The 25,916-nt window shown below is 52.9% G+C and overlaps 1 protein-coding gene across 3 annotated transcripts in view; it reads left to right on the top strand.

Annotated features, from left to right (window-relative positions):
- UBE3B (ubiquitin protein ligase E3B) overlaps positions 1 to 24,330 on the top strand; it is a 52,639-nt gene extending 28,309 nt beyond the window's left edge. For all 3 annotated transcript variants that reach the window (XM_080820890.1, XM_080820891.1, XM_080820892.1), the window contains exons 15-27: positions 113 to 231; positions 824 to 938; positions 1,602 to 1,701; positions 6,204 to 6,323; positions 10,226 to 10,402; positions 10,517 to 10,627; positions 12,771 to 12,908; positions 13,220 to 13,285; positions 15,024 to 15,082; positions 17,496 to 17,678; positions 18,195 to 18,306; positions 21,053 to 21,145; positions 22,106 to 24,330. In XM_080820890.1, the coding sequence (XP_080677016.1) occupies positions 113 to 231; positions 824 to 938; positions 1,602 to 1,701; positions 6,204 to 6,323; positions 10,226 to 10,402; positions 10,517 to 10,627; positions 12,771 to 12,908; positions 13,220 to 13,285; positions 15,024 to 15,082; positions 17,496 to 17,678; positions 18,195 to 18,306; positions 21,053 to 21,145; positions 22,106 to 22,297 (1,585 nt within the window). In that variant the 3' untranslated portion in view covers positions 22,298 to 24,330. The remainder of the gene's footprint in view (positions 1 to 112; positions 232 to 823; positions 939 to 1,601; positions 1,702 to 6,203; positions 6,324 to 10,225; positions 10,403 to 10,516; positions 10,628 to 12,770; positions 12,909 to 13,219; positions 13,286 to 15,023; positions 15,083 to 17,495; positions 17,679 to 18,194; positions 18,307 to 21,052; positions 21,146 to 22,105) is intronic.
- Positions 24,331 to 25,916: the final 1,586 nt, after the last annotated feature.

Below are 25,916 nucleotides of genomic sequence, written 5' to 3'. Positions count from 1 at the left end.
AAGATAAATTTTATTTCTTGAGCTAATTTTTTTTCTCGTAAGAGGTGGAGATTTCCTATTTCCCCCCCCTTTCCTCCGTGGGAAGCTGTGACTAATTTTCCATCTGATTTAGGATTCTTGACGACATTGAAGTTTATGAAGAACAGATTTCATTCAAACTGGAAGAGCTGGTCACCATCTCCTCTTTCCTGAACTCCTTTGTGTTTAAGATGATCTGGGATGGAATCGTAGGTAAGGTAAAGAAGCCGGCGGTCATTTCAGTGGTGCTACACACTCAGGGACGCTGCAGTCTGTACCACCAACTGATTCTCAGCTTTATTGCCCATCACAGCAAATTGGAAAGGCATATTTATTCACGTAATTGGAAGTTTTACTTCTTCGCTCTACGTGAAGGTCGTCTTAGATCTCCCCTCAGCATGTATGTGCAGAGGATTATTGATGCCAAGATTTCGCCCTGCCTCTCCTTTTGCTCCTTTGACTTGGTTTCCATGATGTGTCAGGGAACACCTCAAACCAGAGCTCCCCTCCTGAAGTGCTGGCAAGTTGTTCAGTACAAAGCTTCTTAGGTTAAAAGGGTCTTTGGATTACCTGCTAGTGGGAGGCAGCATGAGTGATTGTGTCTGGGACACCCAGGTCCTGCAGACTCCTAGAACATACCCAAGGCACCTTTTAGTTTGTTGCTGCTGCATGAAATCCAGAGTGAGGGAGACGAGGACCTTGGTGGGGCCTGGTGACGGGCAGAGATGAGAAGCTGTCCTCCCGCCCCCCCCACCAGCTCTGACCAGCTCTGGGTGTGCGGCTCCCCCATTCGTTTGCCCCACAGAGAATGCCAAGGGAGAGACCTTGGAGCTGTTCCAGTCTGTGCACGGGTGGCTGATGGTGCTTTATGAGCGGGACTGCCGGCGTCGCTTCGCCCCTGAGGACCACTGGCTGCGCAAGTGAGGAGCAGGGCATGGAAGGGGGGTTCACAAAAGCCAGAGTCCCCTCTGTCTCACTCTGCATTCATGCTCTGAGACTGGGGGATGTTCATCCCTCCTGCATGCCCTATCCTCCTGGGGGACAGACGCCCAGCAGTCACATCTGTGAGGACGTGTGGACGCTGAGGGTGATGAGAGCGTGTTCATGGTGACAGAGCCAGGTCCCATTTCGCAAATGGGGAGCAAGTTCTGGCTGAGCTGAGCAGCAGGTTGCGATAGTTCAGCGGTGGTTTTTATCAGCAGAATGAGCCGGACAAAAGCAACAGCTAGCTTTCTCAGGGATGGGGTGGGGAAATACTCTTGCAACAACTAAACGTAAGATGACTGCAGTTTTTTTATCAATGATGTGTCCACTCTGAGGTTGTGGCACTAGAGTGGGGTCTGGCAGATGCTTCCAATGAAGAGCCAGACAGTAAATATTTCAGGCTTAGCAGACCAGACGGTCTGTTTTGCAAGAGCTCTGCTGTGCTGTTGTAGCGTGAAAGCAGCCAGAGACCGTACGTAGTGGTCGTGTTCCATTGAAGTGGATTTACAGAAACAGCAGCAGGCTGTGGTTGGCCACCCCTGCGCTAGAGAATGGTTTTCATGTTGTAATAACCCCAAACCCATGCCTTTCCTCTGAAGGGATCTCAAACCTAGCGTGCTCTTCCAAGAACTGGACAAGGACCGGAAACGGGCCCAGCTGATCCTGCAGTATATCCCGCACGTCATTCCCCACAAAAACGTGAGTTGCTTTCAGAGCTGGGCTTCTGAGCATCTTTCTGTCCCACCACATGGCACCTGACCTGCCCTCGCTGTAGCAGTTGGAGAGAAAGACAGAAGCTCATTTGCTTAGCAGATGCAAACGGGGATTGATCTCCTGCTACATCAGGTTGTTAAGCCAAGTACAGAGACTAAAGACCGTGGGAACTAGCAGTTCAGGCAGGTGGGGTGTTCTGTTGCAGGGATGGATGCTGCGGGGCCCAGTCAAGGGGACCTGCCCCAGCTGGGAATGGGGGAAGGGAGTCAGGAGAAGCTTCCAGAGGCAGAAGCAGGCAGTGGTTAAAGGCCTGAGTGATCGAGGGTTGGTGCCATGTGGTCTGGCTGTGGAGAACACCAAGGGGAGCCAGGAAGCTGAAGAGGTTTATAGGAGTTGAAACTGGAAGGTCCTTGCGAACCAAGGGCAGGAGTGTGGAGTTTGGTTGGAGTCATTGGAGTGTTTTCAGCTTCAGGGGCCCCTGGTCAGACCTATGCTTTAGAGAGTTCCTTCTGGCCGTGGGATAGAGGACTGGCCAGGGGCAGAGGAAAGACCATAGAATCATGAGAATGAAGACATTCAGAGGAGAGAAGAGATGGATTTCAGGTGGTGGGCATGTTTCTGGCCCGGGCTCCTGGGCTCTTGTTGGCATCATTTCCTGGGGTAGGAGCACAGGCAAGAGCAGGTCTGGGCAGTGCTGGTGAGGCCACCTTTGAGTAGGCAACAGGCAAGGCATCCACAGCTCCTCGAGGCCATTGCACAACGGAGCTGGAGAGACACTCCACATATGGACAGCACCCAAATCTGGCTGCATCCATGGCCGTGGACAGGGTGGTTAGGGAGCCAGAGGGAGTAAGATGACCAGGGACCTGCCCTTGAGAGCGCCAACACAAGGAGAGGACTAACAAGAGGAAGGACACCAGCAACGTGGTGTCCCAGACTCAAGGGACGTGAGAGGCTTAGGAAGGGTGGGGTCCTATGGCGAGAGTGTCGGGAAGCAAGGGGGGGCACCACCCCGTCCCTGGTCGGTAGTGATGCTCCAGAAATGTCTGCTGGACGCTGCATACGGGGCTCACTGAGAGGAGGCTCCTGCAGGTCTTCCTGTGCCTTTCTTTCCTTTCCTTCTTTTTTGACAGGACATTTCTAGAAAACAGCACAAGTCACATTTTTGTAAATGTGAACATTTATTCACCTTATTTTTCAGAGCTACTTACTCCTCATTGCTCTCTGATATTGTTTTGACCTTGACGTTAATACTCGCAATTGCTATTCTTTTCCCTCGAGGAGTGATTCGCAGACAGATGTGGCTATTTAAATTCTTCTTGCACTTGACAATAGAACCTCTCAGAAATGAAGGGATCTCGTGGAGATAACTTAGTGAAACGTGTCTCCCACCCCCTCCGCACCCCCCACCCCCACCGAGGGAGGCCCTGACAGTAGCCCTGACTTTGCCTCAGATGGAGGCCCTGCAGCCTGGCAGAGCCAGCCGTGCTGTTGCTTTACTCTGCCCAGTGATGGAACGTTCTTCCTCACCTGAAGCTGAGTGATTTCTCTCTACCATCTACCCTTTGGTCCTTGAACAGCCACTGAGAGTGGAATCTCTAAATCTTCTGAGATGCACAGATGACTCTTGTTTGCCATCTGGGTCTTCTGTGTTCCAAGGATTCTGAGGAATCCCCCTCTTCTACAACCACTCTGCATGGAAGTGGCTTTCAGGCCTTCGTCTCCGGGCCCTTGTCCACTGTGGTGCAGTCCGACTGCTGACACAGCACCTCGCCCTGGACCGTGGCATTCCCTTATCATGCAGCCTGGGAATCTGCTCCGTGTCTCTGCAGTTCACAGAGGGCATCCCCGCGTGCCCCTGGGTTGTCACAGGGCAGTTTAAGTTGTTGAGAGGAGCACAGTGAAATCTGTTGGCCACTCTGTGAAGTACCAGCTTGAGCTCACATTGTCAGCATTTCTCTTGAGGATGTCCTATTTGCTAAGCTGGGTTTTAAAAAGGTAACTAAATTTGTTCATTTCAATGTACATGTATTTTTAAAATACAGCTACTAAGCCCTTAGCATACAAATAACTTACTTTTTTTTAAAAGATTTTATTTATTCATTTGAGAGAGAGAAAAAGCACAAGCAGAGGGAGGAGGGGCAGAGAGAGAGGGACAAGCAGTCTACCTAATGAGCAGGGAGCTAGAGATGGGACTCGATCCCAGGACCCTGAGATCATGACCTGAGCTGAAGGCAGACGTTTAACCGACTGAACCACCCAGGTGCCCCGTGCACACAAACACATTCTGTGATTTAGGACCCTAGCCACCTTGTAAATGACTCTGTATTTCTTTAGACCTAGGAGTGCCATGCAAGTCCTTACTGAGCCCTTGGGGGTGCTGAAAGCAAGAAGCCTGAGAACCTCTGAGATTAGTTGGCATGACTTGGGGACTATAATCTAATCCTTGCTGTGCTTTTCCTTTGGAGAGTTTTGCTGAAGATTGCCATCAGGGCTTTTGCTTGGTTCATGAACTCTTTCTTTCCCATCTCTTGGGACCTTTCCTGGCCCCTGGCCCCTGGCCCCAGGTCCAAGAGGGCATCTGTGGCTCAGTGTGTCAGAGGGTGAGGGCTCTGTCCCGTCCTGATGCGGCATGTGCTGCCCTCACGCTGACACGTCTTGCTGGAATGCACAGGGCAGTAGGGTCTCTCTCCGGAGTCAGCCTGCTCCTCCTGAGTCTGTCACTATGGCATTTGCTCTAAATGCCAAACCCTCCCTGTTCTTCACTCACTCAAGTGGGTGGCTCACAACACTGTTCTTCCCCTAACGTTTTTGAAGTCCTCAACTCTGCCTGGTTCACATACACAGCACTTCATTCTCTGTGCTGTCTTACGTAGCTTCTACTCGTCTGTGTGATTCATCTCCCGACTGGGACTTGAGTCCTTCCTCTACTGTTTGTGCCTAAAAGGCCTAATGCCCTGTGGGGTGGGCAGGGGCTGTGTGGTGCGATGGGCTATGTGTGGGTCCTGGGTTTGAATCTGGCTCTTCTGTCCACCAGCTCTGGGACCTTGGGTGAGTGAGTCAGTTTCTTCATCTGCACATTGGGTCCTTTCCCAGACGTCTCCTGTGGTCGCTTAGGCCTCAGCCCCTTGAGCCCTGCTTACAGTTGCCCCCAGCCGTCTTCCACACCCCATGGAAATCAGGACCTTGTCCAGGGATTCCTGGGAGACAGGCAGTCCCTCAGCCACCTCTGCACTTCTGTTTCCGTGTATGAGGTCTCTGCCCCATACTGGGTTCACCCAGATTGGAAGCTTGTCTCCTGCCTCATGTGCAAGTGACCATTCTACAGATTTGGGGGCAGAGGAAGCGGTTGTGCCCCACAGCTCACAAGTGAAAGACCTGTTTTGGAAGTCAGCAGTCCCCCTGCACAGACAGGACAGGCGACAGTGGCCTTCACCCCATCACAGCTGCCCTCACTGTCGCTCAGTCTGTTCTTCTCCTCCATGTTGTCCTGGAACCCCTGGAGCTTCTGGTACTACTCCGAGCACTTCAGTCCTTGTTTCTGGACTCGCCGACCAGCCGCATCAGGCTGCTCTGCTGAGAAGTAATCCCTCTGGTAAATAACGTTCCTCCTCCCTGGGAGGCCATTCCTGCTATAGCTGTATTTACTTCATGGCCAGTTAAACGATCAAATGGGAACGCACTAGCCTCCCTGTATACAGTTAATCCTTATTACCATTGTTACTGTTCTGACTGTCCTGTTTGTATTTAACAAAGCTTTTGACTTTGGAGGGGATTCTCATTTAAAAAAACAACAACAGAGCAGTCTTTGGATTTATTTCTTCATTCAGCCGACATCATTTGAGTGCTTTTACAGCAGTGATTCTCATATTCAGGATGGGGCAGAGGGTCGTGTTCTCCTACAAGGGGCTTTTCAGGGTCTTGACCATTGGGGGAGAGAGGGTTCTTCTCTAACAGTGATTGAGAAATGTTACTGGGTAGGGGTGGGGGGGATTTTGGTCTGCTTGAGGTCAGAGACCTTTATTCTGTGGGATCATTTTTTTTTTTTTATAATTTCTGACAGTGAAAAGAATTATCTTTGAAATGTTTCTGTTTTGCAACTCATGACGTTGATCTCCTTTAAAGCGAGCACAGCTCTGTAAAGCACTCTGGGTGACCTCTCCTGCCGCCAGGTTTTTGTAGTGGTTTATCAACTGAATGAGAACGATGTTCTCTCAGACCATTGTTACATGGACTCCGGCTAAGTCAGCCAGACTGTTCTTTTTGTGACCTTTCTTCCTTGGCATGTATTTAACTATAATTTCTAATTCCCCAGATTTGGGGGGAACGTCTACTATTCTCCCAAGACACTTCTAACCTGCAGCACTTATCAGAGCGTCTCATTCCGCTTGCCACTCACATGACTGGAGTTACTAATCTTGTACAGTGTGTCTTCGGGAATCATCAGTTGTTGACCCAGTTTCTGGTTTCACCTTTGCTCATTTCAGAGAGTTCTCCTGTTTCGAAACATGGTCACCAAGGAGAAGGAGAAGCTAGGGCTCGTGGAGACCAGCTCGGCCTCTCCCCACGTCACTCACATCACTATCCGACGGTCCCGGATGCTGGAGGTGAGAAGCCCGTCCAGAGAGGTAGACTTTCAGTGCATGATCTGTTGCCTCCAACCATTTTTGTCACTCCTTGATCTGATAGCACTGAAGTCAAGGCTCGGGGTTGGAATGGGGCCGTGGGTTCTGTTGTGTGCTCCGGAGAGCTGCCTGGTTAAATGTGACCTCAGTGCCGGGAACCCATAGTATGGTATTTCCCTGCCTTTTCCCCATGAGGGCCCCAGGGCTGGAACATCAGACACTGTGCTCTTTGCAATGAGGACAGGAAGTGCTGCATGTGGGCATACTCTTGTCTGTGCAAACTCCCTTTGCCCTGGGAGACATCTTGCCCAGACTCCCAACTGTGAATGTGGGGGCTTCAGTGTAGGTAGCAAGTTTACTGAGTCATACGGGGGGGGGGGGTGCATTTACTGCAGAGCTAGGAGTTCTTCATAGATGGGAACTTCGGAGAAACAGGGAAGTAGCCTGCCTCAGCCAAACCCAGTGTCCAGTGTGACCTGTGACAGGTGCCTGTCTTCAGAACACTTTACCTCTATCTCTCAGAAAATCGTAATAACTGAATGAATTTGTCAGAACACGACTCTGACTACCGTCTACTGGAATGTTGTTAGAGTGAATGTATGTGCCTATGAGGTTATTGTGTGCCATTTCTCACCCCACCCCCCAGGGTTGTGCAGTGTGGAGCCTACCCAAATGTGCTAAGCCTGCCAGTGGTCGAATTGGTGACTGAACCCCAAGTCCACATGCCCAGGAGAGGCTGGACTTGATGTTTGCTCTTCGGACCTTCTCTCTGGCTCTAGCCACAGCCCCTCATTAGCACATTTTGCGGCGTAGGGCAGTCGTGGGATCCCGAAACTGCACGTGGCCACATGGCCACATAGCCAGACACCAGCAAATGGCACTGGCGGCAGCCCTTCCTCCCCCTCCCCCACAATTTCATTTACCCGTTGGGGCATTCACGCTCCTTCGCTAGAGAGCTGCTTTTAGTTCCCCTGAATCTTGGCGATTGACACAGGGCTCTGCTGGGGAGAGGCAGCATGTGGTAACCGGATGTTTTTGACATTCTTAAAGGTAGAGAGAAGAGACTTAAGTGCCTCCAGGGACCCTGATGGTCATGGGAATGGGTCAGGCTGGCTGAGTGTGTCCGTGCAGGAGCATCTCATTTGCACGCTGAGCAATATGACTTGCACTGCTCCCTCCTGCTCTTCTTGAAACACACCCTCCGTTTAGATAACTGCGTAAGGAAGAGCCCCACTCGTGAGCCGGCTGATGACACCTGACATCCAGCCTCAGGGCTGGTGAGCAGTAGAGAGGGCTGGGCAGCTGGGGAACTCGTGCCCCCTCCGAAAGAGACCACCTGCTCCTCCCATCCCTTACGGTCCCCAGTCCCTCTCAGACGTGGCTGGCACCAACAGGAAGGCAGGGGTGGTAGAGACAGGTGTGTGTCCTGAGAGTGACGGAGTCTCTGGCTCCCTCCTCAAGTGTCGCTGGTTGTGGGAGACTAACCACATGTCCCGGTTACCCCGGGCCTGCTTCCTCAAACGCAGCCCTCAGGCGGTATCGGTCTGTTCCTGGCCAAGTCCGCTTTTTTTTTTTATATTCCCTTAGAGTCCATCTTGTCATGAAACAGGTTACTCTTGTTCCTTTTGAACTAGGAGGGGGAGAGGGTCACACACTCAGTTACCCTAGTTCTCGTCACCTGCTGGTTTGTTTGTGAGAGGGGGGCCCAGTGGCATTTGCTTGATTTGGACACAAGGGGGCATCAAGAAACTGATCTTAGATGCTCCTATGTGATTCTGGCCTTTTATCCAGTCTCCTCCTCTGTGGTTTCACTGCAGGTGGTGCTTCCACACTGCCCTTGCAGGTGTTAGTCTGAAGTCTTGCAGGAAAGCTTCCCCTCATAGAGGGTAAACTGGGGGCAGGACCCTAGCATCTCAGGACCAGGAGGAACCATAAACCATCCTCTGCCCAGCCCTGTCCCCACAGTCACAGGCAGAACTGGGATTCACAGTCACGCTCACGGAGGTCTCAGGGGGAGAGCTGGGCTCTCATGAGCCAGTCTCATCCCCAGGTCAGAGTCCTCTGCCTCTGCTCTTTGAGGTGCAGGATATCCTCCTCCCACTCACCTTCCAGAAGGAAGGACGTAGATCCAGTTCTCGTGTACTGACGCTCGTGCCCAGAGGGTGCAGCAGGCAGTTTTGTCAGAGGAGGTAGCTGGCACATTCCACTCTACAGCTCTTCAAAGAAAAGGCCAACATGGGGCTGATAAAGAAGCAGGATTCGACTCCAGTGAACATTCCTTAAGCACCTGCCTTGCGTGTGGCCGTGTGCTAAGTGCTTGCACGTAACACCATCTCATTTAATCGGCGTGATCCTGGCACCCCTGCCAACTCGAAGTCAGCTTAGGGAGACATCATCTCAGAGCAGAATGGAGGAAATCTGCAGGCAAGCAAGAACGTGCTGGAATTCTCCACCCATTCGCGACTCCGTGCCAGGATAATTACCATAAACGCAGGCAGAACGGTTAACCATTCTGCTGCAGCTGCGTGCTGACTTCCTGTGTTCTCTTGCTTTTCATCTCACTCCATGGTTCTCAGACTTCCACTTCTCAGGTGCTTCTCGGGACTGCGCACCCAAAGCCTCTGCCTTCCAGAGTTCGTTATTATGGGCTCTCCAACTTGGGAGCTTAACCCCGGGATAAGATCAGAGGCCACCAGGGACAGTCCTTTGCATTACGAGGGGAATATGATCAGCAGCAAGGTGGCAAGAGTTCCCCAAAGCAGTTCTTGGCATTCTGGCCCCATGTGCTTTGTGATAAAGGACCAGATCGGCAGGCAGGTGGCTGCCGTGGAGATGGCCTATCTCGTGTTAGCAGGGAGACCTGTGGGGCGGCCTCAGTGGGGTATTGCAGTGGATTTCCTCCTTACACGACAGTATCTGAAGAGCTCGGTTGCACCCCCAAGATAGGGCCTCTCATCTTGGACCAGAAGGCTCCTCCCTGGCTGCGGTCTTGTTCAGCACTGCTTCTGATGGTCACTCCTCGAAAACAAAAACCTAAACTAAGCTTGCTGATGTCAGGAACACATTTGGTGACAGAACCAGGAGCCCAAAGACCTCAACAGATTAGAATTGGGAGGCGGACTAAACAAGATAATGGAGTGCAAGAACACTAAAGTCACATCCTAGAGTACTACGTGGGTGGCTGTGTGCCTCACGGGCTGGCTGCCAGCCCGGGGCTGTGCGGGGCTCCTCCCTGCTCCCCCTGCCTCATGTGTGCCCAGTATCACTCCCACACCCTTGTCCCTACCATCTGTTTGCTCTGCTGCCAACAAAGATCTTTCTGAGAAAGTCTGTCACATCTCACCCTGCCTGGACTCTTCTGTGGCCCCCCACTGCCCTCCAGGTGGGCCCTGAATTCCTCAGCCTGACTCACCCAGGCCTTTCATGACCTGGGGAAGGCTACCAGGAGTTGACAGGGGGAGAGTATTTTCATTTTTCATCTTGTAGGGGTCTGAGTTTGACTGATTTTTATCATGAGCTAAATAAGCTAGTCTTTGCATTAAAATGGGTGGGGTCTTGTCCCAGTTACTTCTGTCCTTTGACGGCCAAGAGCTTGTCACAGCTCATCTTATCTGCCTTCCCCACCTCCATGCTCTGCATGGTCTCAGGGGTGGCCTCCCCTTGCCACAGAGCAGTGGAATCACATCCCCAAAATGAGTTTCCCTTGTAACAGGCTCATTTAAAAGCGGGTGAGAACTGCCTGTGCCCGTACCCCACGTCCTGACTCGCATGTTTAGTAATGATGCCAGGAAGGCTAGACACGGGAGCCGGAGCTTTGGAGCAGCAGCCGTGAGTTGGGCAGAGGGCCTCCCCCTCCTAACGGGCTGCCATTCTGCCCTCGGCAGGACGGCTACGAGCAGCTCCGGCAGCTCTCCCAGCACGCCATGAAGGGCGTCATCCGCGTGAAGTTTGTCAATGATCTCGGCGTGGATGAGGCAGGTATTGATCAGGATGGCGTCTTCAAGGAGTTCTTGGAGGAAATCATTAAGAGGGTGTTCGACCCGGCGCTCAATCTATTCAAGGTATTTAAGGGGCGCGGGAGCAGGGCTGATGGCAGCCAAAATCTCGGTGAGGAATGAGAAGCAAAGCGCCAGGCCCGTGGGCTCCCTGCCTCTCTCTGTTCTTCTCCCTCGCAGACAACCAGTGGGGATGAGAGGCTCTACCCCTCGCCCACGTCCTACATTCACGAGAACTACTTGCAACTCTTCGAGTTTGTGGGCAAGATGCTGGGGAAGGCCGTGTACGAGGTAGGCACATGCAGGAGCGTCGCACCGGGAGGGAAAACTAGAAGCTAGACGTCCCGGGGACTTGGTGCACCATGTCCTGGCCGGGCCCAGCCACATAAAGTCCCTGTCATTAGGATGGAGCCCAAGAAAGAGGACGGGACCCAAGATTACTGGACAGAAACACTGGGTGCTTTCCACGTGCTGTGTCGTTTCATCCTCTTGCCCGTCCTGTGGCTTGGCTGCCACTGTCCCATTTACTTGCTGGTGACAGAAGTAAGGCTTCAAGAAGTCAATTGTCTAGAGTCAGCGCTAGTTAAGCGGTAGAATCCAGATTCACACCCAGGCCAGCATGGTCCCATTGTAGGAGGGCAGCATTTTGTGGGGTGTGATAGTCGTTACAGCTGTTTCCTTAAATCCTTTGTTACTGGAGTGAGTGCTTCTGAGCAAGCCACAGGCATCCCGGTGTTGCCTACAAACCAGAGCAGGACAGAAGGTCGAGACCGGTCTTCCCTGGCTAGCCAGGGACTGTGCGATTGCGGCCCGTTTATTTCTATAGGCCCTCGTTCTTGTCAGAGGAAGTAGGGACAATAAAAGCTGTATTATTGGGTTGCTACAGATAGTAAATGAGCTAAGACAGGTAAGACACCTCCTGTGCTGCCTTGCTCGTCAGTCTCGTGGGGTCAGGGCGGCATGGGCTCATGTAGGCGGCAGGAGCAGCCCACCCAGCTGTCCACTGCAGGCCGAGCCGGCAGAACTCCCTCCAGAGATGCTTGGTCCCCACCCTAAGGGTCCTGCTCCCCAGGCCGGAAGGAAAGCTGCAGTAGGAGCTTGTGGCCTTCACAGTGGACTCCCAAACTGCCTAATCAGTACTCCCCTCTCACCCGGCACAAATCCTGGGGAAGGCAGAGCCGGTGGCTGGAGCAAATGCAGGGAGGCAGGAAGAGAGGCCCTGGGGGGGCGAGCATCCGCATTCTTGGTGTCCCTGGCCTCAGTCTCTGGCCGGGGTGCTGGCAGATGCCCCATCTGCGTCCCTGCCCAGGCTCCCTCAGGCTGCCTCCCGCCCTAGATCGGTTGCAGGGGCCTGGGCTCCTTTTCTGTGCTTCTCTTTCCACATCTGCAAAATGGAGACCATTTCTCAGTTGATTCCCATTTAGAACAGAAATCCCATGAGGATGTCCCTGGCCATATGCCACATTTCTCTTTTAAACATTTAGCTGTGATGTGCCCACAAGAGTCAGACCAGTGACTTCTGTGAATGTCCTCCCCTATTCGCCTGGACCCAGCGTCTGTCTCCTCCCCCTCCAGCAGTAACAGTGCAGAGAAATTAGGACATGCTGGGGCCCATGTGAGGAGTAGCATGCATTAACTCAACGTAACCCTCGCTGTCCTCTGAAACAGGTCATCATCGAGCCTGAGCCCCTGTCCCTTCTAAATCTCTCTGACTTGCATGCTTCCCTCCACCTGGAACAGTCTGCCTCTTCTCCCCAACGTTCCGCAGTGGTTTCCTTGCTGCATCCCTGCCTCTTGTCTTCCTCCTCTGGTCCATTCCCCACGCCAAGTACAACCTGGCACGTCCCTGCCTAGAGCCCTCCTGGGGCTCCCTCTTGCCCTCCAGATAGAGTTCAGACTCCAGGAGCCTCAGGAGGCCCCTCCAGATCTGGCCCTGATCCCTTGCACGCTGTGCTGTGTGTGGAGAGCTCTGTGTTCCCTCCCCGGGGCATCCCTGTGGGGCTTATATGAGAGGCCTTGTGCTGCTTAGGTCCACTTGGATAGGTCTTTCTCCTGGAGACGTCCCCTGCCCTGGATCCAAGGGAGAGCAGATGCTTTGCATTCCTCTCCACCCTGCTCATTTAAACCTTAAAATTGGGAGGCTGTGCCAGTCCCTATGTACAGATGAGAGATCGACGGCCTGCAGCCAGGCAGCAGTGCAGCTGGGGCTAGATACCTGAGCCTGTGCCCTTACCTGCTGTGCTCTGCTGGCCCCCAGAGGCGCTTGGCAGTGTCCTGTGTTGGGAGGTACTGGTCTCCCGCCTCGAAAGTTAGGAAGCACCTAGCAATGTCCTTGGTGCCCTCAGAGCCCCTCTGCAGCCCGAGCCACCCCGACAGGGTCACTGAGATGGGATCCTATGTGACAGATGGCAAGCTCCTATCTCCCCTCTCATAGGGAATTGTGGTGGACGTGCCCTTCGCGTCCTTCTTCCTGAGCCAGCTGCTCGGGCACCACCACAGCATCTTCTACAGCTCTGTGGACGAGCTGCCTTCGCTGGACTCGGAGTTCTATAAAAACCTCACCTCCATTAAGGTCAGTGTGACATGGCGGGTGTAGCTGCAGGCTGGTGTCCGCTCTGTCAAGTGAAGGCCTCAGGGTTCCCATGTGGTGGGAGGCGATTTCCTGCTCTGGTGCAGGGGCCACTCTATAGCTACCGGAAGCTCCCATGTCCCCTTCTGGGCACTCCTACCTCCTTGCTCACAGTGACGAGCGGCCTTTGCTTCAGGCCCGGTGGCAGCCACGGTGGTCCTGCCCACGCAGTACCGGGTAGGACGGGATGTGGCACAGCCTTCAAGGATATGGCCTGCTGGGTCCCAACACTTGCCCCTTCTCTGTTGTATTAGCGCTACGACGGGGACATTGCTGACCTGGGCCTGACTCTGTCGTACGACGAGGACGTCATGGGTCAGGTAGGTTGGCCTCTATGGCTGAGCAATTCTTTGCCACCCTCTTCTGGCTTCCTGGGACCTGCCCCATTCTTGGTTTTCTCCCCGGGAGGTCCACAAACCAGGGCTGCCTGTTCTCTGGTGCCTGGCCCCCTCACCCATCCCCCAGTTCCTGCCTCGCCAGCAAGGGGGCTGTTCCCCCTTCCATTCCCAGTTGACCTGGCCTTTGCCTGCTGGGCCCTCAGAGAACTCCCCACAGAGACCCCTTGTTGCTTAGATCGCATTTAGGGTCATTCCTGATGGGAGCTCTAATTCCCCATTTGTAACATTGCTTTTCGTTGCCATGGTGAGGATTAGCTATCACACACAAAGGCTTGTGATTTGCAGAGGGGAAGAAGCCACTGGAGCAGTGGCTCAAACAGAATCCAGTCCTTGCTCCGGCTCATCCCACAGAGCAGAGCAGGGAGAAAAGACTGTCGACACTGTGGCAGCAGAGGCGTCTCTTCCCAGAGTTTTCCTTTTGGCTTTACCCTGAAGTGCCCTCCGCGCCCTCCAGAGATGTCCCAGTGGACACCTGCTTGAGCCTCTGTGCGCCTGTGTTCTGAGGGCTGCAAGGAAAACCGGACCTAGAGCTGCGTAGTGCAGAGCTGGCTTCTTGGAGCCGAGCCTGCGTCGCCTCCAAGAGGTCCCTCAGTCTCCCTGAGCCCCGCTTTTCTGGGACCAGCGTGACGCCGTGAACTCCTGCAGGCCGCACGCTGCAGAGAGCCCCTAGCACGCTGGTGTGGGAGCGCTCTGACCGGCCTGTGAGGGAGGAGCCTCCGCCTTCCCCCAGAGTGGTTCTCCGAGGTTCTCTAAGTAATAGCACATGGACCAGCCGCTCCCTAGAGCCCTATCTGGGAAACACCAAGCTGGGGGTTTGTCAGAAGCCCCAGCTTCAGAGTCCTCCAGTTGCCCCAAGGTGTTGGCAGCAGTGGGCCTAGAGGCCACGATCATTCCTTTCTGCATCATCAGAGACCCAGGATATCCTATTAGTAGAATTTCTGCTAAAATTAGCTTTGAAATTATGCATTCTTTGATTTTTTAGGTGACCCCCAGAAATGCCTGAAGTTGAGGAAAATACTTGAGTCCACGGTTTTCAAATCTTTAATCAGATTTTGAGCCTTCCTCCTGAGAATTTTCTCTTCTGATGATAGAAATAATGCAAACTGCCAACCACAGATTCCACTATAAGATGAGTGCAGGATCTGAAAAAACCAGTTAGAGCGCCAGCGCCCGGAGAGCACTGCTGTTAATGTGTCATCTGTGTGTTTTCAAAATTCTCTCCTGGGGCACCTGTGTAACTTTTTTTCCCCCAGAAATGGTATCATACCATGCGTGTTATTATATATTCTTTTTTTCCCCACCTTCTCAACAAATGCACATTTTCATCATATTTTTTAATAGCTGCACATTCCAGGTTACAGTTGTACCAACATTTATTTAACTGTGCTCCTAATGCAAACACGGTCCTCTCCACAACATTTCGAAGCCTCAGTATGAATGTCTTAATGAGGATCAGATGAAAAGAAGCCTTCCATATTGATCGTGCAGGGTCTGCTTGTTGATAGTTAAGCCCTGGCTTCTTGTGAAAATGATTATTCCAAAACATGTCCCATCTTCATTCTGTTATTATGGACATCCGTGGCGGGCCCTTTCATCTTCAGGAAGCCTTATTTCCCCGGTAGAATCCTCTCGAGTAATTGCTCCCCATCTTCTCCCCCAGCTTGTTTGCCATGAACTGATTCCTGGAGGGAAGACCATTCCTGTTACGAATGAAAATAAGTGAGTATAGCAATTAGATTTTTAAGGTCAGCACTTGAAAAGACTTCATTCTGGCTCTCTGGTCTTACTTTGAGAATTTATTAAGATAGATTGAAGTAGAAAGAGGCCATAAATATCATAATGGAATTTACTGGTTACAGTTCATAGGCCAAAATTGTATTAAATTCGATTTGCAAAATAAGAATTGACAATTTATTTTTTGCAGTAGCACATCTAAGGTCAGAGGCACCCAGGCCACGGTGTTTCTAGGAATTTAATGACGGCTCGAGATACAGACAAATGGATTCTGAGCCGCTCAGGCACGTAGTCCTGAACTCACAGGGCCCAGAGGTGGAAAGACACCTTGGAGGGGCAGATCATTTTGGAATGATAGCATGTGACAGTTGTATGAAACGCTATTCTTGAGAAGACACAGTGATGAATTCAAATGCCACAGACAGGTCCTTAGACGTGGGGGGACTCAGAGGCCCAGCAGCTATTGTCACATATAACAGGCTTTTAGAAATCTATCATAAATGTCAGCCTCTTTGGTACCTAGAAGCAAAGCTCTGTGCAGTGCACAGTGCACTGTCTCCACCCGCACTGTTCTCACCTCATTAAAACAGAAGAACCTGGCATGAGGAGTAGATACTGGCCCTTTTGTCAATCTTTCAGTCTTCTCCTGCCACCAGGCTCAACTGAGCATCTGTACTGTTAATCTGAGCATCACTTTCCCAGTGACAGGTGAGAGCTCAGTCCTACCTGGCGAGTCACTTGGATCAGATGCACGTTGCAGCCCGAGCATCCCGTGCCTCTCTGGTCAGGTCGGGGGGTCAGTCCGCCTGCTTGCAGAGCTTTTATTTAGATGGTCAGTGTGGTCAGAAGAGCAGGCCTGATTCTCCTCGTGTTGGAAGGACACCAGTTTTAACTCCTAGTCACGGGGCATTAGTTGGACAACTGAGAAGAGAGCCAGGAGCCCAGGTTGGGAGGCGCTGCCTGGTGGTGTCAGAGAGCAGGGCCGAGTCCCATTGCTCCCTGCCCTGTGCCTATAACCATCCCTTCAGAGGGCTTCTCTGAGCTCATGTGTATAAAATACCTTTTAGGATGTCTGGTTCGGGGGGTAGGGGGGCTCAGTTAATGAGAGCAGTGAATGTCACCAGCGTCAGCTATGTGACATGTCCCATAGACCCCATCACCCTCAGATCGGTCGTGTTTCGCCGAGCTTGGCCTGGGGGGTGATCGTGGGAGCAGCATGGGTCACGGCCAGAAGCAGCAGGCGGACGCGGCCTGTGCTGGAGTGAGACTCCTATCCTGCATGACCTATGTGGAAAGCCACTTCACAAACTCTTAGACATTCTCAGCAAAAAAGCTCAGCATAAGGGCAAGGGGATTCAGTTCAACAGAAGGTCTTAAAAGGCCTGGCAAGGCCGGTTCCGCCCTCCTCAGGAGTGACATTTGATCTTGCACTTCCCAGTGGGCATTAAAAATGGGAAAGCCCTCCAAAGTCCCCCTCTCTCTTTTGGTAAAATGGAACAACAGCAACACCCTGCTTCGAAGCGTGTTTGAAAGGGATATAGATCGTGGAAAAAGTCATATTTAGTGTTTCAGTGGGCAAGTCTGGTACTGGATAATTTTTTTTAAATAGATGCATTTGCAAGGTCAGAACCTCAGGTCTGAGCACTTTGGGGTAAAATTTTTATTTGGACTGTGCTAATTTGGGGTGCTAATTTGGGATTTGGAGAATCGTGCCTGGGCTGGGCCCATGTTCTTTGCTAAGAAATCAGTCATGCTAGCAAAACTGGATTTAACCTGTTCAAAAGTTTTGCGTTGTATTTTACACAGTCGTAGATGAGGTCACTGTGCTCAGAAAAGCAGGCCCAGAAGACCATCTGCTTGGAACCGTTGTTAGTGCCCTGACTTCCTCTCGAACTTGAGTGTAAGCCAGCTGCATTTGGTCACAACTTTTCTCAGGCTTACTTTTCATGGCTTAGAGTCTTGGCCCAGATGAGTATGGCTTTGACAGAGGTTTCCTCATGAAACCATTTTTTCTCTGTTTTGAAGTTTATTGAAGGACGGAATTCTCTCTTAATCGGATGATATTAAATAAAAGTCCAAAAAGCACCCTTTGTACTGAGAAGGGCCCTCTCCTTACCTGGAGAATGTCTCACTTGGGTTCTTGGTACAGTGGGGTGTTCGCCTATGTCTGACCCCCGAGTTTTGGGGGAGGAGTGAATGAGGTAATGCCCTGAACTTATCAGGAGGGCTAGCTAGCATCACTGTCATCTTCATCATCAGCATCATTCTGGTGAAACACCCTGGTACTGCCGGTATTTCTGTGAAGTGGTCCCGAAATGACTGGACTCCTCTTTCAGCCCACTGGAAACAGCCCAGCCTGGCCTGGTAATTCCCACTGTTTTGCTCCTGTTGGCAACAGGATTAGCTACATCCATCTGATGGCGCATTTTCGGATGCACACTCAAATCAAAAACCAGACAGCTGCCCTCATTAGCGGATTCCGCTCCATTATCAAGCCCGAGTGGACTCGGATGTTCTCAACCCCTGAGCTACAGCGTCTCATCTCTGGTGACAATGCTGAGATTGATCTGGAAGATTTAAAGTAAGCAACGAGTGGTTGGTTGGTTGGTTGGTTGGTTGGGGCCGGGGAGTGGGGGTTGGTGAGTGAAATCTTTGGCCTCCTGGGAAGCAAGCTGTCCCCTTGCTGGGCCCCTTCTATTTCAGGAGCCCACCTCCAAGTGTACTCCCTGATCCCTGGGCGAATCGCTCTGGAACAGAAGCTCCCCCACTTGTCTGCCTAGAGACTCAGAAGTGGAAGCAGAGACTAAGCAGGTGTCAGGGACTGCTGGGCTCTCCAGAATTCTGGAAAATGGCAGGGCAGGACCTCCTGTTAGCTCTTGTTTGCAAGTCACAGGAGTGTACACCTCTTGAGCTCCCCGCCTGTTCATCTTCCAGGGCCGTGGGTCACAAAGGCATGAGCATCTTCCTTTAAGAGAAGTCAGGAGTCACCCAGGCCTGCCAGAGCTGGCTGTGCCACTTGGCTAAAGTCTGTCCCTGCCTGGGTCTGTAAGCGCCCATCGGAATGTGTGGCTGAACGCATTGTCTGCATTGTTTTCAGGAAGCACACGGTGTACTACGGTGGCTTTCATGGAAGTCACAGGGTCATCATCTGGCTCTGGGATATTCTGGCCTCCGACTTCACACCTGATGAGAGAGCCATGTTTCTGAAGGTATTTTATATGTTACCTAGATGTGCATTCATAGATATTCTCATAAACCTAGAGGCCACTCGATGTAAGAATTTACACTGGGAAAAAATAAACCTTACCAAGAGGATCTCCTATCATGAGCCTCCGTAGGCCTCTGTGATGAGTCAAGCAGTAACCAGACAGGCCAGAGGTGAGGCTGAGTCACACGGGCCCCAGAGCTGCTGCGCACCTCTCTGCAAAGATAGGCCCATGTGGGCATGAGCTCGTTGGCCTCAGCACTCCGTCTTCCCCTTCGCTGGTGCTGGCCTTGCTCACATCTTGTTTCTTCCTTCGTTTATAGAAGCAAATGGTGTTTACTACCTTAAAATTACAGACAAGCAATTTTTTTTAAGTTTTTTGTTTTTTTTTTTTTTTAAATAATTTCTACACCCAACATGGGGATCGAACTTCTCACTCCAAGATCGAGTCACGTGCTCCACCGACTAAGCCAGACAGGCAAACTCTTGAGTCTCTGTTCCTACTGTCCCGGGACTGCCTCTGTGTACCCTTTTTCTCAGTGGTGTAAAACATGCAGTGCCACACATACAGTGTGCCCGTAAAACACACGTGATTGAGTAGGCTGAGAGCAGTGTGTGTTTCTGCAAACAGTAGCTGACATTAGCCAGTTCCCTTATACTGGTGTCTTTGAAGTTGTAAACATTCAGAACATCCCCCCGACACCACCTGTTGTTTCCTGTTAACGTTGGCGAAGCCTTTTATGGGACGGTGGACAACATGCACACTTGTCTGTATTTGTTACACACGTGTGCATGTTTATAAAGAGGGAATCCTCATTTTGCCACCCGCTCTCCTATTTGATATTTTACCGTGAACACTTTGTCATATTCTGGGGGTACATTTAAGTGCCTTGAGCTATTTTCCATTGGACATTTGGGTTTCGAGAATGGTCTCCGGTGACCTCGGTTGTTGAGGCAACACAAACAGTGTCACCAGTTGAAAGGGCAGCGGGTTTTCTTTTTCCTTGGTTTGTCATTCTGAGGAGAGTTCATTCCCATCAAGGAGGCCCCCACTCGCAGACGCAGAAATGCCTAGCTCGTCCCTATGGGTTTTGAAGGACTTGGGGTAGGCAGGTAGACATAATTCCAAAAATTCTCAAGAGAATCAAGTCTGATTTTTCAGCAGCACCTCTTATAGGCAAAACACCCCCTGCCAGCCTATAGAGCCGCTCCCCCTGTCTCCTAGAAAGAGGAGAGAGCCCGTGGCTCCTGTATGCAGTCTGTCCCACAGCGGGCATGTTCGTGTCTCTGGAGAGCCGGTCTCCAGACCTGCTGTTCCTGTAGCCAGGCCCCGGCGCCAGGGGGAAGACACACCCGCTGTACGGGAGTGGCCCTGACTCTGCTCTCTTCAGATGTCACACCAGCAGGTGGCAGCTTCCTGTGCCCTCTGCTCCTGCACCTTCCACCCCTGGGGGATGAAAGCGGCACTCCCTCCATTGACCAGCCCTGGCTTGCCGCACATAGCAGGTCTGATCGGCCTGAACTGGGATAGGCGTGGGCTCTTCTGGGTCTGTCTCCTCATCCCTGAAACAGCGAATCACACAGCTCCCGAGGAGTGACACGATGAGGCCAGGTCCCAGAGCGCTCAGTGTGGAGCTCAGCCCTGCTTTCTTCATAGGAGCTGCTGCTATGTTTTGGTTGGTGGAAAGTAAACCCTGCTGCTGGGTAGTAGCATCGATACTTGGTGTAAAAACAGTTTTGAAACTTGCTGCACAAAAACTCTCTGGTTGCCCTCGGGAATCTCAAGGCCATTTAAAACAGTTTCAGTGGTAATAGTTACATTAAGAGCCAAACATGCAGCTTTCTGTGAAATTTTGAAGCACAGCTTGGCATTATGTAGTAGGCCCAGTAGTAGGCCCATACATCCCCTGGAGAAGGGAGAGAGTTTCTAGCTGATGTTCAGTTCTAAAAAGCGAGTGCTTTCTAAGACTTCCTCTGCAGGTCTGTCACTCGGATTTCTAAGTCAGTCTGGTTCCTCTGTGCAGACACGAGCTAGCACGTGTGGGGAAATAACACAGGTGCTGCCATCTGAAAGATGCAAGGTATCCCAAGAGTGTCGCAAGGGCACATGGCTGGCTGCCCAGAGGCCCCATTCTCAGCGTCTGGGGTGTCAGTGTGCCCCCTCAGCCTTGCTGGTGCCAGACGCCTGATCATTGTCTGCGTGCTGAGGGCAGGTTTGTCTGTCAGGGACAAAGCTCGCAGAGACTGTTCCATGACCCAGCAGGCCAGGGTGCGCACTGTCCCCCGGCTGGCTGGGAAGCCGAGCAGGAAGCCAGGTGCGAGGGGAGCGGGCCCTCTCCTGCGCCATGCTTAGGGGCACCACCATCTCCCTCTGCCCAGTGCTCCTGTGCGTGGCGTCTCTACACCAGGGCCCGCGTGCCAGGCCCACTGAGATAGGTCCCATGAGGGGAGTTTGTGTTGTTTCTGGCTGTTAAGCTACACATTCTCCGCCATCCCCTGGGTTGGCGCGCAGAAATGACTGGTCACATCTGCTGGTGTGGCTTTCGTGTGTTCTAACCTTCAAGAACAACACCCTTAAGGGAGACATGAGACATGTACCAGTTCTTGGGCCGAATGCACGGTCTGTCACCTTCCACTCTCTAGTCATACCGTGACTGGAGAAAGCAAAAAAGCGCAGCTCACCTGCCAGGGGCATGTTGCTGAGGGAGCAAGAGCCCCACTCTGTCCCCTCAACCTGCCTTGTGTTGCAGTTTGTGACCAGCTGCTCCAGGCCCCCGCTCCTAGGATTCGCCTACCTCAAGCCTCCCTTCTCCATCCGCTGTGTGGAAGTGTCAGATGATCAGGTACCGCTGCCAGGGGGCGAGGCGCCCGCTCTTCGGGGTGGTTTGCTGTGCACGCTGCGGGGAGCTTCACACCCGGTCTGGGTCTGTGGGACGGGCCGCGCGGCTCCTGGGAGCCGGGTGAGAAGGTTTCACAACGCTCCAGCCAGGAGAGCAGTCGGGCCCCCAGAGGATGCCCTAGGACTCGGGCTGCTCTAGGGCCTCAGCTCTCTTTCCTCCCTCAGGAAAGGGTACCTGGAGGTGGTTTAGTAGCGGGTGGCTTGGCGGGGCTCCGGGCTGAGAGGCAGTTGGGGGAGGGGGTAAGGCTTAGGAATGGGGCAGGCAAGGGCTTGTGTGCTGGCCCTTGCTGTCAGGCAGGCTGCATCGTTTTCTCGTCTGCAAGAGAGAACAAACGCCTCAGTTGTCCTGCCCCATGGAAGGGCGCTTGAAGAGCAGCTGTGGATCACTGTCTCAGCCCCTCCCCCGCCGGCAAAAACCCAGCGGCCTCTGCACATAGCTACCTCTCGGGATGCTGCAGGCTGGCCTCCAGGTCCCTCGTGTGACACTAGACAAGGCTCAGTCCTCTTAAGGAAGGCTGCCCCACATTGCAGTCTGCCCCGGGCCACGTGCTGGTGGCAGGAAGTGGGAGGCTGTTTTTGGACCTTAGGTGTGTTTACAGTAGTCTGGCTCTTTGGAAATTGGTTAACCAGTAACTAGCAGTTAACCCAAAGGCCCCCTTTCTGAGCGCTTACCTAACACAGGGGTCGCCCGTGCAGGACGGGGCTGCTTCTGTGCGCTCAGCACTCTGGGCCTGGTGCCCTCCGTTGGGGGGCTAGCCTCGGGCAGTAGCGTGCTCTCACCTGCCAGGCCGTTCCGCTCGATACCCAGGGCTAGCCAGGTCCTCTCCTGGGTCGCCCACTCCGGCAGCCCCCCGGGCTCCCTCGCCAGGTGCCTCCCAACCAAGGCTGTGTTGTGTGCTTGCAGGACACGGGAGACACCCTGGGCAGTGTCCTCCGGGGCTTCTTCACCATCCGCAAGCGGGAGCCAGGTGGCCGTCTGCCCACCTCCTCCACCTGCTTCAACCTGCTCAAGCTGCCCAACTACAGCAAGAAGAGTGCCCTTCGGGAAAAGCTGCGCTACGCCATCAGCATGAACACAGGCTTCGAGCTCTCCTAGCTCCCGCCCTCGCCGCCTGCCCTGGCCGGCTCCTGGGATCCCAGGGACCTTCAGCTCCAGGGGGCAGGGTCACTCTGGGAATGGATGACCCACACGCCAGGTGACCTCGCACTCTCTATAGCCATGAGACTCCCCTGTGGCCTCAACTACTTGGGACGCACCTGACGACTCCGTAGCGCTCTCCAGGTGACACTGATGGGAAGGGTGTTGAGAATAAACCTCCAGGTTCCGCCAGCGCTGGTCCTTTTCTCCTGCTTTCCGTGGCCTGAAGCTGAGGCCTGTGGTCGCAGAGGGACTTCTCCTTTTGATAGTTCGGTTTTTTGGTGAGTCTTTTCTTTCCTGAACTTTCTGAGTGAGCTGTGCATGAACGAGTGCCCAGAACTCCAAGGGTCCAGAGTGGTTTTCACAATACGGTCCTGAGTGCACAGAGCCCACTAGGGCTGAGACGCTCTCCTTCCTTTTCTGAAAACTCTTTACTCAGGTAAGGCCTTGCCAAGCCTCTATGCACTCGACAAAGTCTCTGCCTCCGTCCCGTCCACATGGCCCCTCTGCAGACAGCCAGGCCTGCCTGCTCCCCAGGGAAGCAGAGGTGCCGGCCAGGAAGGCGGCAGAGCCCAGGAAGTTCCGGGCACTGCCCCCACCTTGAAACCACGCATTTCATATGGCAGCAGTGCCCCCCTCCACGCACACACACCCAGTCTCGCCTCAGATGCTCGGAGTCCTTAGCAGGCCGGGTTGCTGGGAGGCCCCCCACTGGCTTGATCCCATCTAATGTGTTCACACTGGTGGCCTGGCTTTGGGAGAAAGTACCTGTTGGCCCTTAAGAGCAGCTCTGTTTCCAGAGGGTGCTGGCTGTTCCCCAAAGCCTGCTGATTCCTAAGGGGACAGCTGCCGTCCCCCTGCTTCTTTGCCCTACTCTTGTCTTGTAAGGAACACTGTCTGAGTTACCCAGCCTGTTGGGGCAGTGGCTTCCCTCCACTGATGGTAAAATCCCAAGAAACTTGGGTCTTGCCCCTCATTTTTCTTCAGCACGGGGAACCGGGGCACTTTGCACTGACGGAAGCTCAGAGGGCTGAGGAAATGCTGGGCTGGGTTTTTGGGGTTTGTTTTTTTACTTCATTTTTCTCTTCCAACCCATTGTGCTCCTCTATCTTTGTCATGAGAACTTCATTCTCGATCCAGGGAATTGAGACCGAGGCTGTGTCCGTGGTCTGTGTTGACAGCCATCCCCCTTGCCCCCCTCGTCAAGCTCCTTAGGCATCCCCACCACCAAGACTGAAGCCAGGAGTGCCTGGTCCCTCCTCTGTTCTGTGGAGCCGGCTGGGGCCTTCCAGCTTTCTACCAAGCAGCAGAACACCTTCTGGCAAAAACCTTCATGTTGGCGGCAAAGTAGACAGGACTGATCTCCGTGGCCTCCCTCAGAGGGTTGCCTCTAGGTGCCGTGTCCTGCCCGGGCCCAAGGCTGGCTCCATGAGAGCCCCTGGGCTTCTGCAAAACAGAGTTTATGTTTTACTTTGATGGAAAGATGGCAAAGAATTTAAAGACAGGAATTTATTATTATTAAAGATTTGTAAGTAACCTCTGATTCTGTGGATTTGCCACTTTAAACACTCGACTTCTCTGAAGATCTCTGAACGTGTGTGTGCGCGCAAAGCGGGCGTGCACATTTATGCGGGCGCCCAGAGGACCGTCGGCCCGCATGGATACTTCCATCTTGACTCCGATCACCCGCAGATCTGCCAGCGTGGCACTGCGGAGAGCAGAGAGCATGGTTTCTAAGCACCGACACCAACTTCTTTTGTTCTTTTGACGAGGAGGGGAGGTTCGTAATTTCATTTAAATTGTTCTCTTCAGTAGCTGGAAATATTGCACTATCTAAAACACTGAATCTGTGCTCTTATGGCCGGTGTTTGTTGACACTTCGATGGCTCTTGATGGCTCTAAAAAGTTGTGGGGGGTTTTTTGGTTTCATAGATAACCTAGGAATTAAAACGTGATCAAAGGCTTTATTAAATTTGTACTTCCACACACGATGGCTGTGTTCTGCTTTTTATCTGAAGAAGGAGTGCTTTAGGACCTTGGGCCCGGATAGCTCACGAGGGGGCGCCTGGAGCTTCAAGGGCTCCCCGAAGCGGAAGGGCTATTCAGAGGCAAACACAGCAGACCCCCAAGTCTTGCTGGCGAAGCAGTTAGTAGCAGCTGACAATGTTCTGTTCACTTCCAGTTCTGTTTGAAAGGGAGCACATTCCAGATAGAGCCCAGGTCACCTCCAGCACCACCAGGTTCTTGTCCCTCCCACCCACTCTGCAGAGGCGGCCCCCAACCCGGATTCCATATTTTATACCGAAACGGATACAAGCCCTAGATGTGTGTTTGTTGAAAACCATCCACATAACTCACAAGCACATGAAGGCAGATTTTCCAGCTGCATCGGGGTCTGTGCGGCTTTGCGCCCTGAGGATCGTAGTGCGGGACACGCAGCCCTGTGTCATCCTGTTCAGCCCACCTTTACACTCAGCAGAAAACCCATCTCTGACCGCCCGTGTTTCCAGCTTCACCCTACGTGGCTTCTCCCCTCATCTGCCCCTGCCTCTGGCCTGGAGCCCTCAGAGGGTCGGAGCAGGAGGCTGGCCTGTTGAAATCCAGGGACTCAGGAGAGATGGCCATTTTATAACAGAATGCGTGGGCACCCAAGGGAAATTCGTGTGTACTGGGTTTTCTCACACACAGCATCTGTACCGCCTCCCCAGAAAACAATAGTAGCGTCCAGTGACACACTCCCACCTGCAAATCCAGAGCCTCATTCTGTGACATCTCAGCCTTTCCAAGTTACCACAACAAAGAGAAAGTTCTTATAACTAGGAAAAACAAGTGGGCTTCTTAAAAATTGGTTTAAATGAAGACCGTTTTAGTGCACTGACAGAACCTGCAAGTGCTGAGAATATTGAGGTGGAACCCAGTTTGAGAAACACCGGTCTCCACCGTGTTTCAGACAGCGAAGCCATCTGCATGTCCTGTCCTGCTGACTTAGCAGAGGTCACACTGCCAGAGGTGTGCAGCGGGGTTATGGACAGACCGGTTATCTCTAAGGTTGGTTCACCTGGAGATGCAGGCCCTTAGACCTCAGACCTACTTCCTGGTAACTTCGTAGATCGGTCAGAGCCGCTGAAGAACTGAACTGTGGTTTGTCCGGTGCAGGGAGGGCTCAGGACCGCAGAGACGCCTGTGAAGCCTCCCTTCTGGCTCGGTGCCAGGCTCAGCCTGTGCCTCCCGGGAATCTTGGCACCCACTTCAGGGGCTGTGGGGATTCCACGAAGCAACACATGACCTCTCGGTTCCTCGCACCAAGTCAGCATCAGACGTCAGTCTTCCTCCTACATTTGCTCACCCTGCACCAGAAGAAAACAGAGCTGCCCATGACCTGTCTGTCAGGCCCTGGCCCAACTTCTAGTAGCTTCCGCTGCCACCACAGTCACAGCACAGCATGAGAAACCCTATGGAGAGGTCTCGACCACAGTCTCCCAGGGAACTTCTGCAGAATGGCGGGAAGGCACACTCCCTCCTCCCCACTGCCTGCGGGGAACCGGCTGAGGCGTTTCCAGGCCTGGCATGGCCTCCA

This window comes from Martes martes (genome assembly GCF_963455335.1).
Source record: "Martes martes genome assembly, chromosome: 13".
Lineage (NCBI taxonomy): Eukaryota > Metazoa > Chordata > Mammalia > Carnivora > Mustelidae > Martes > Martes martes.
Note: the sequence above shows the minus strand (reverse complement) of the source record. Positions and strands in the feature narration are given on the sequence as shown.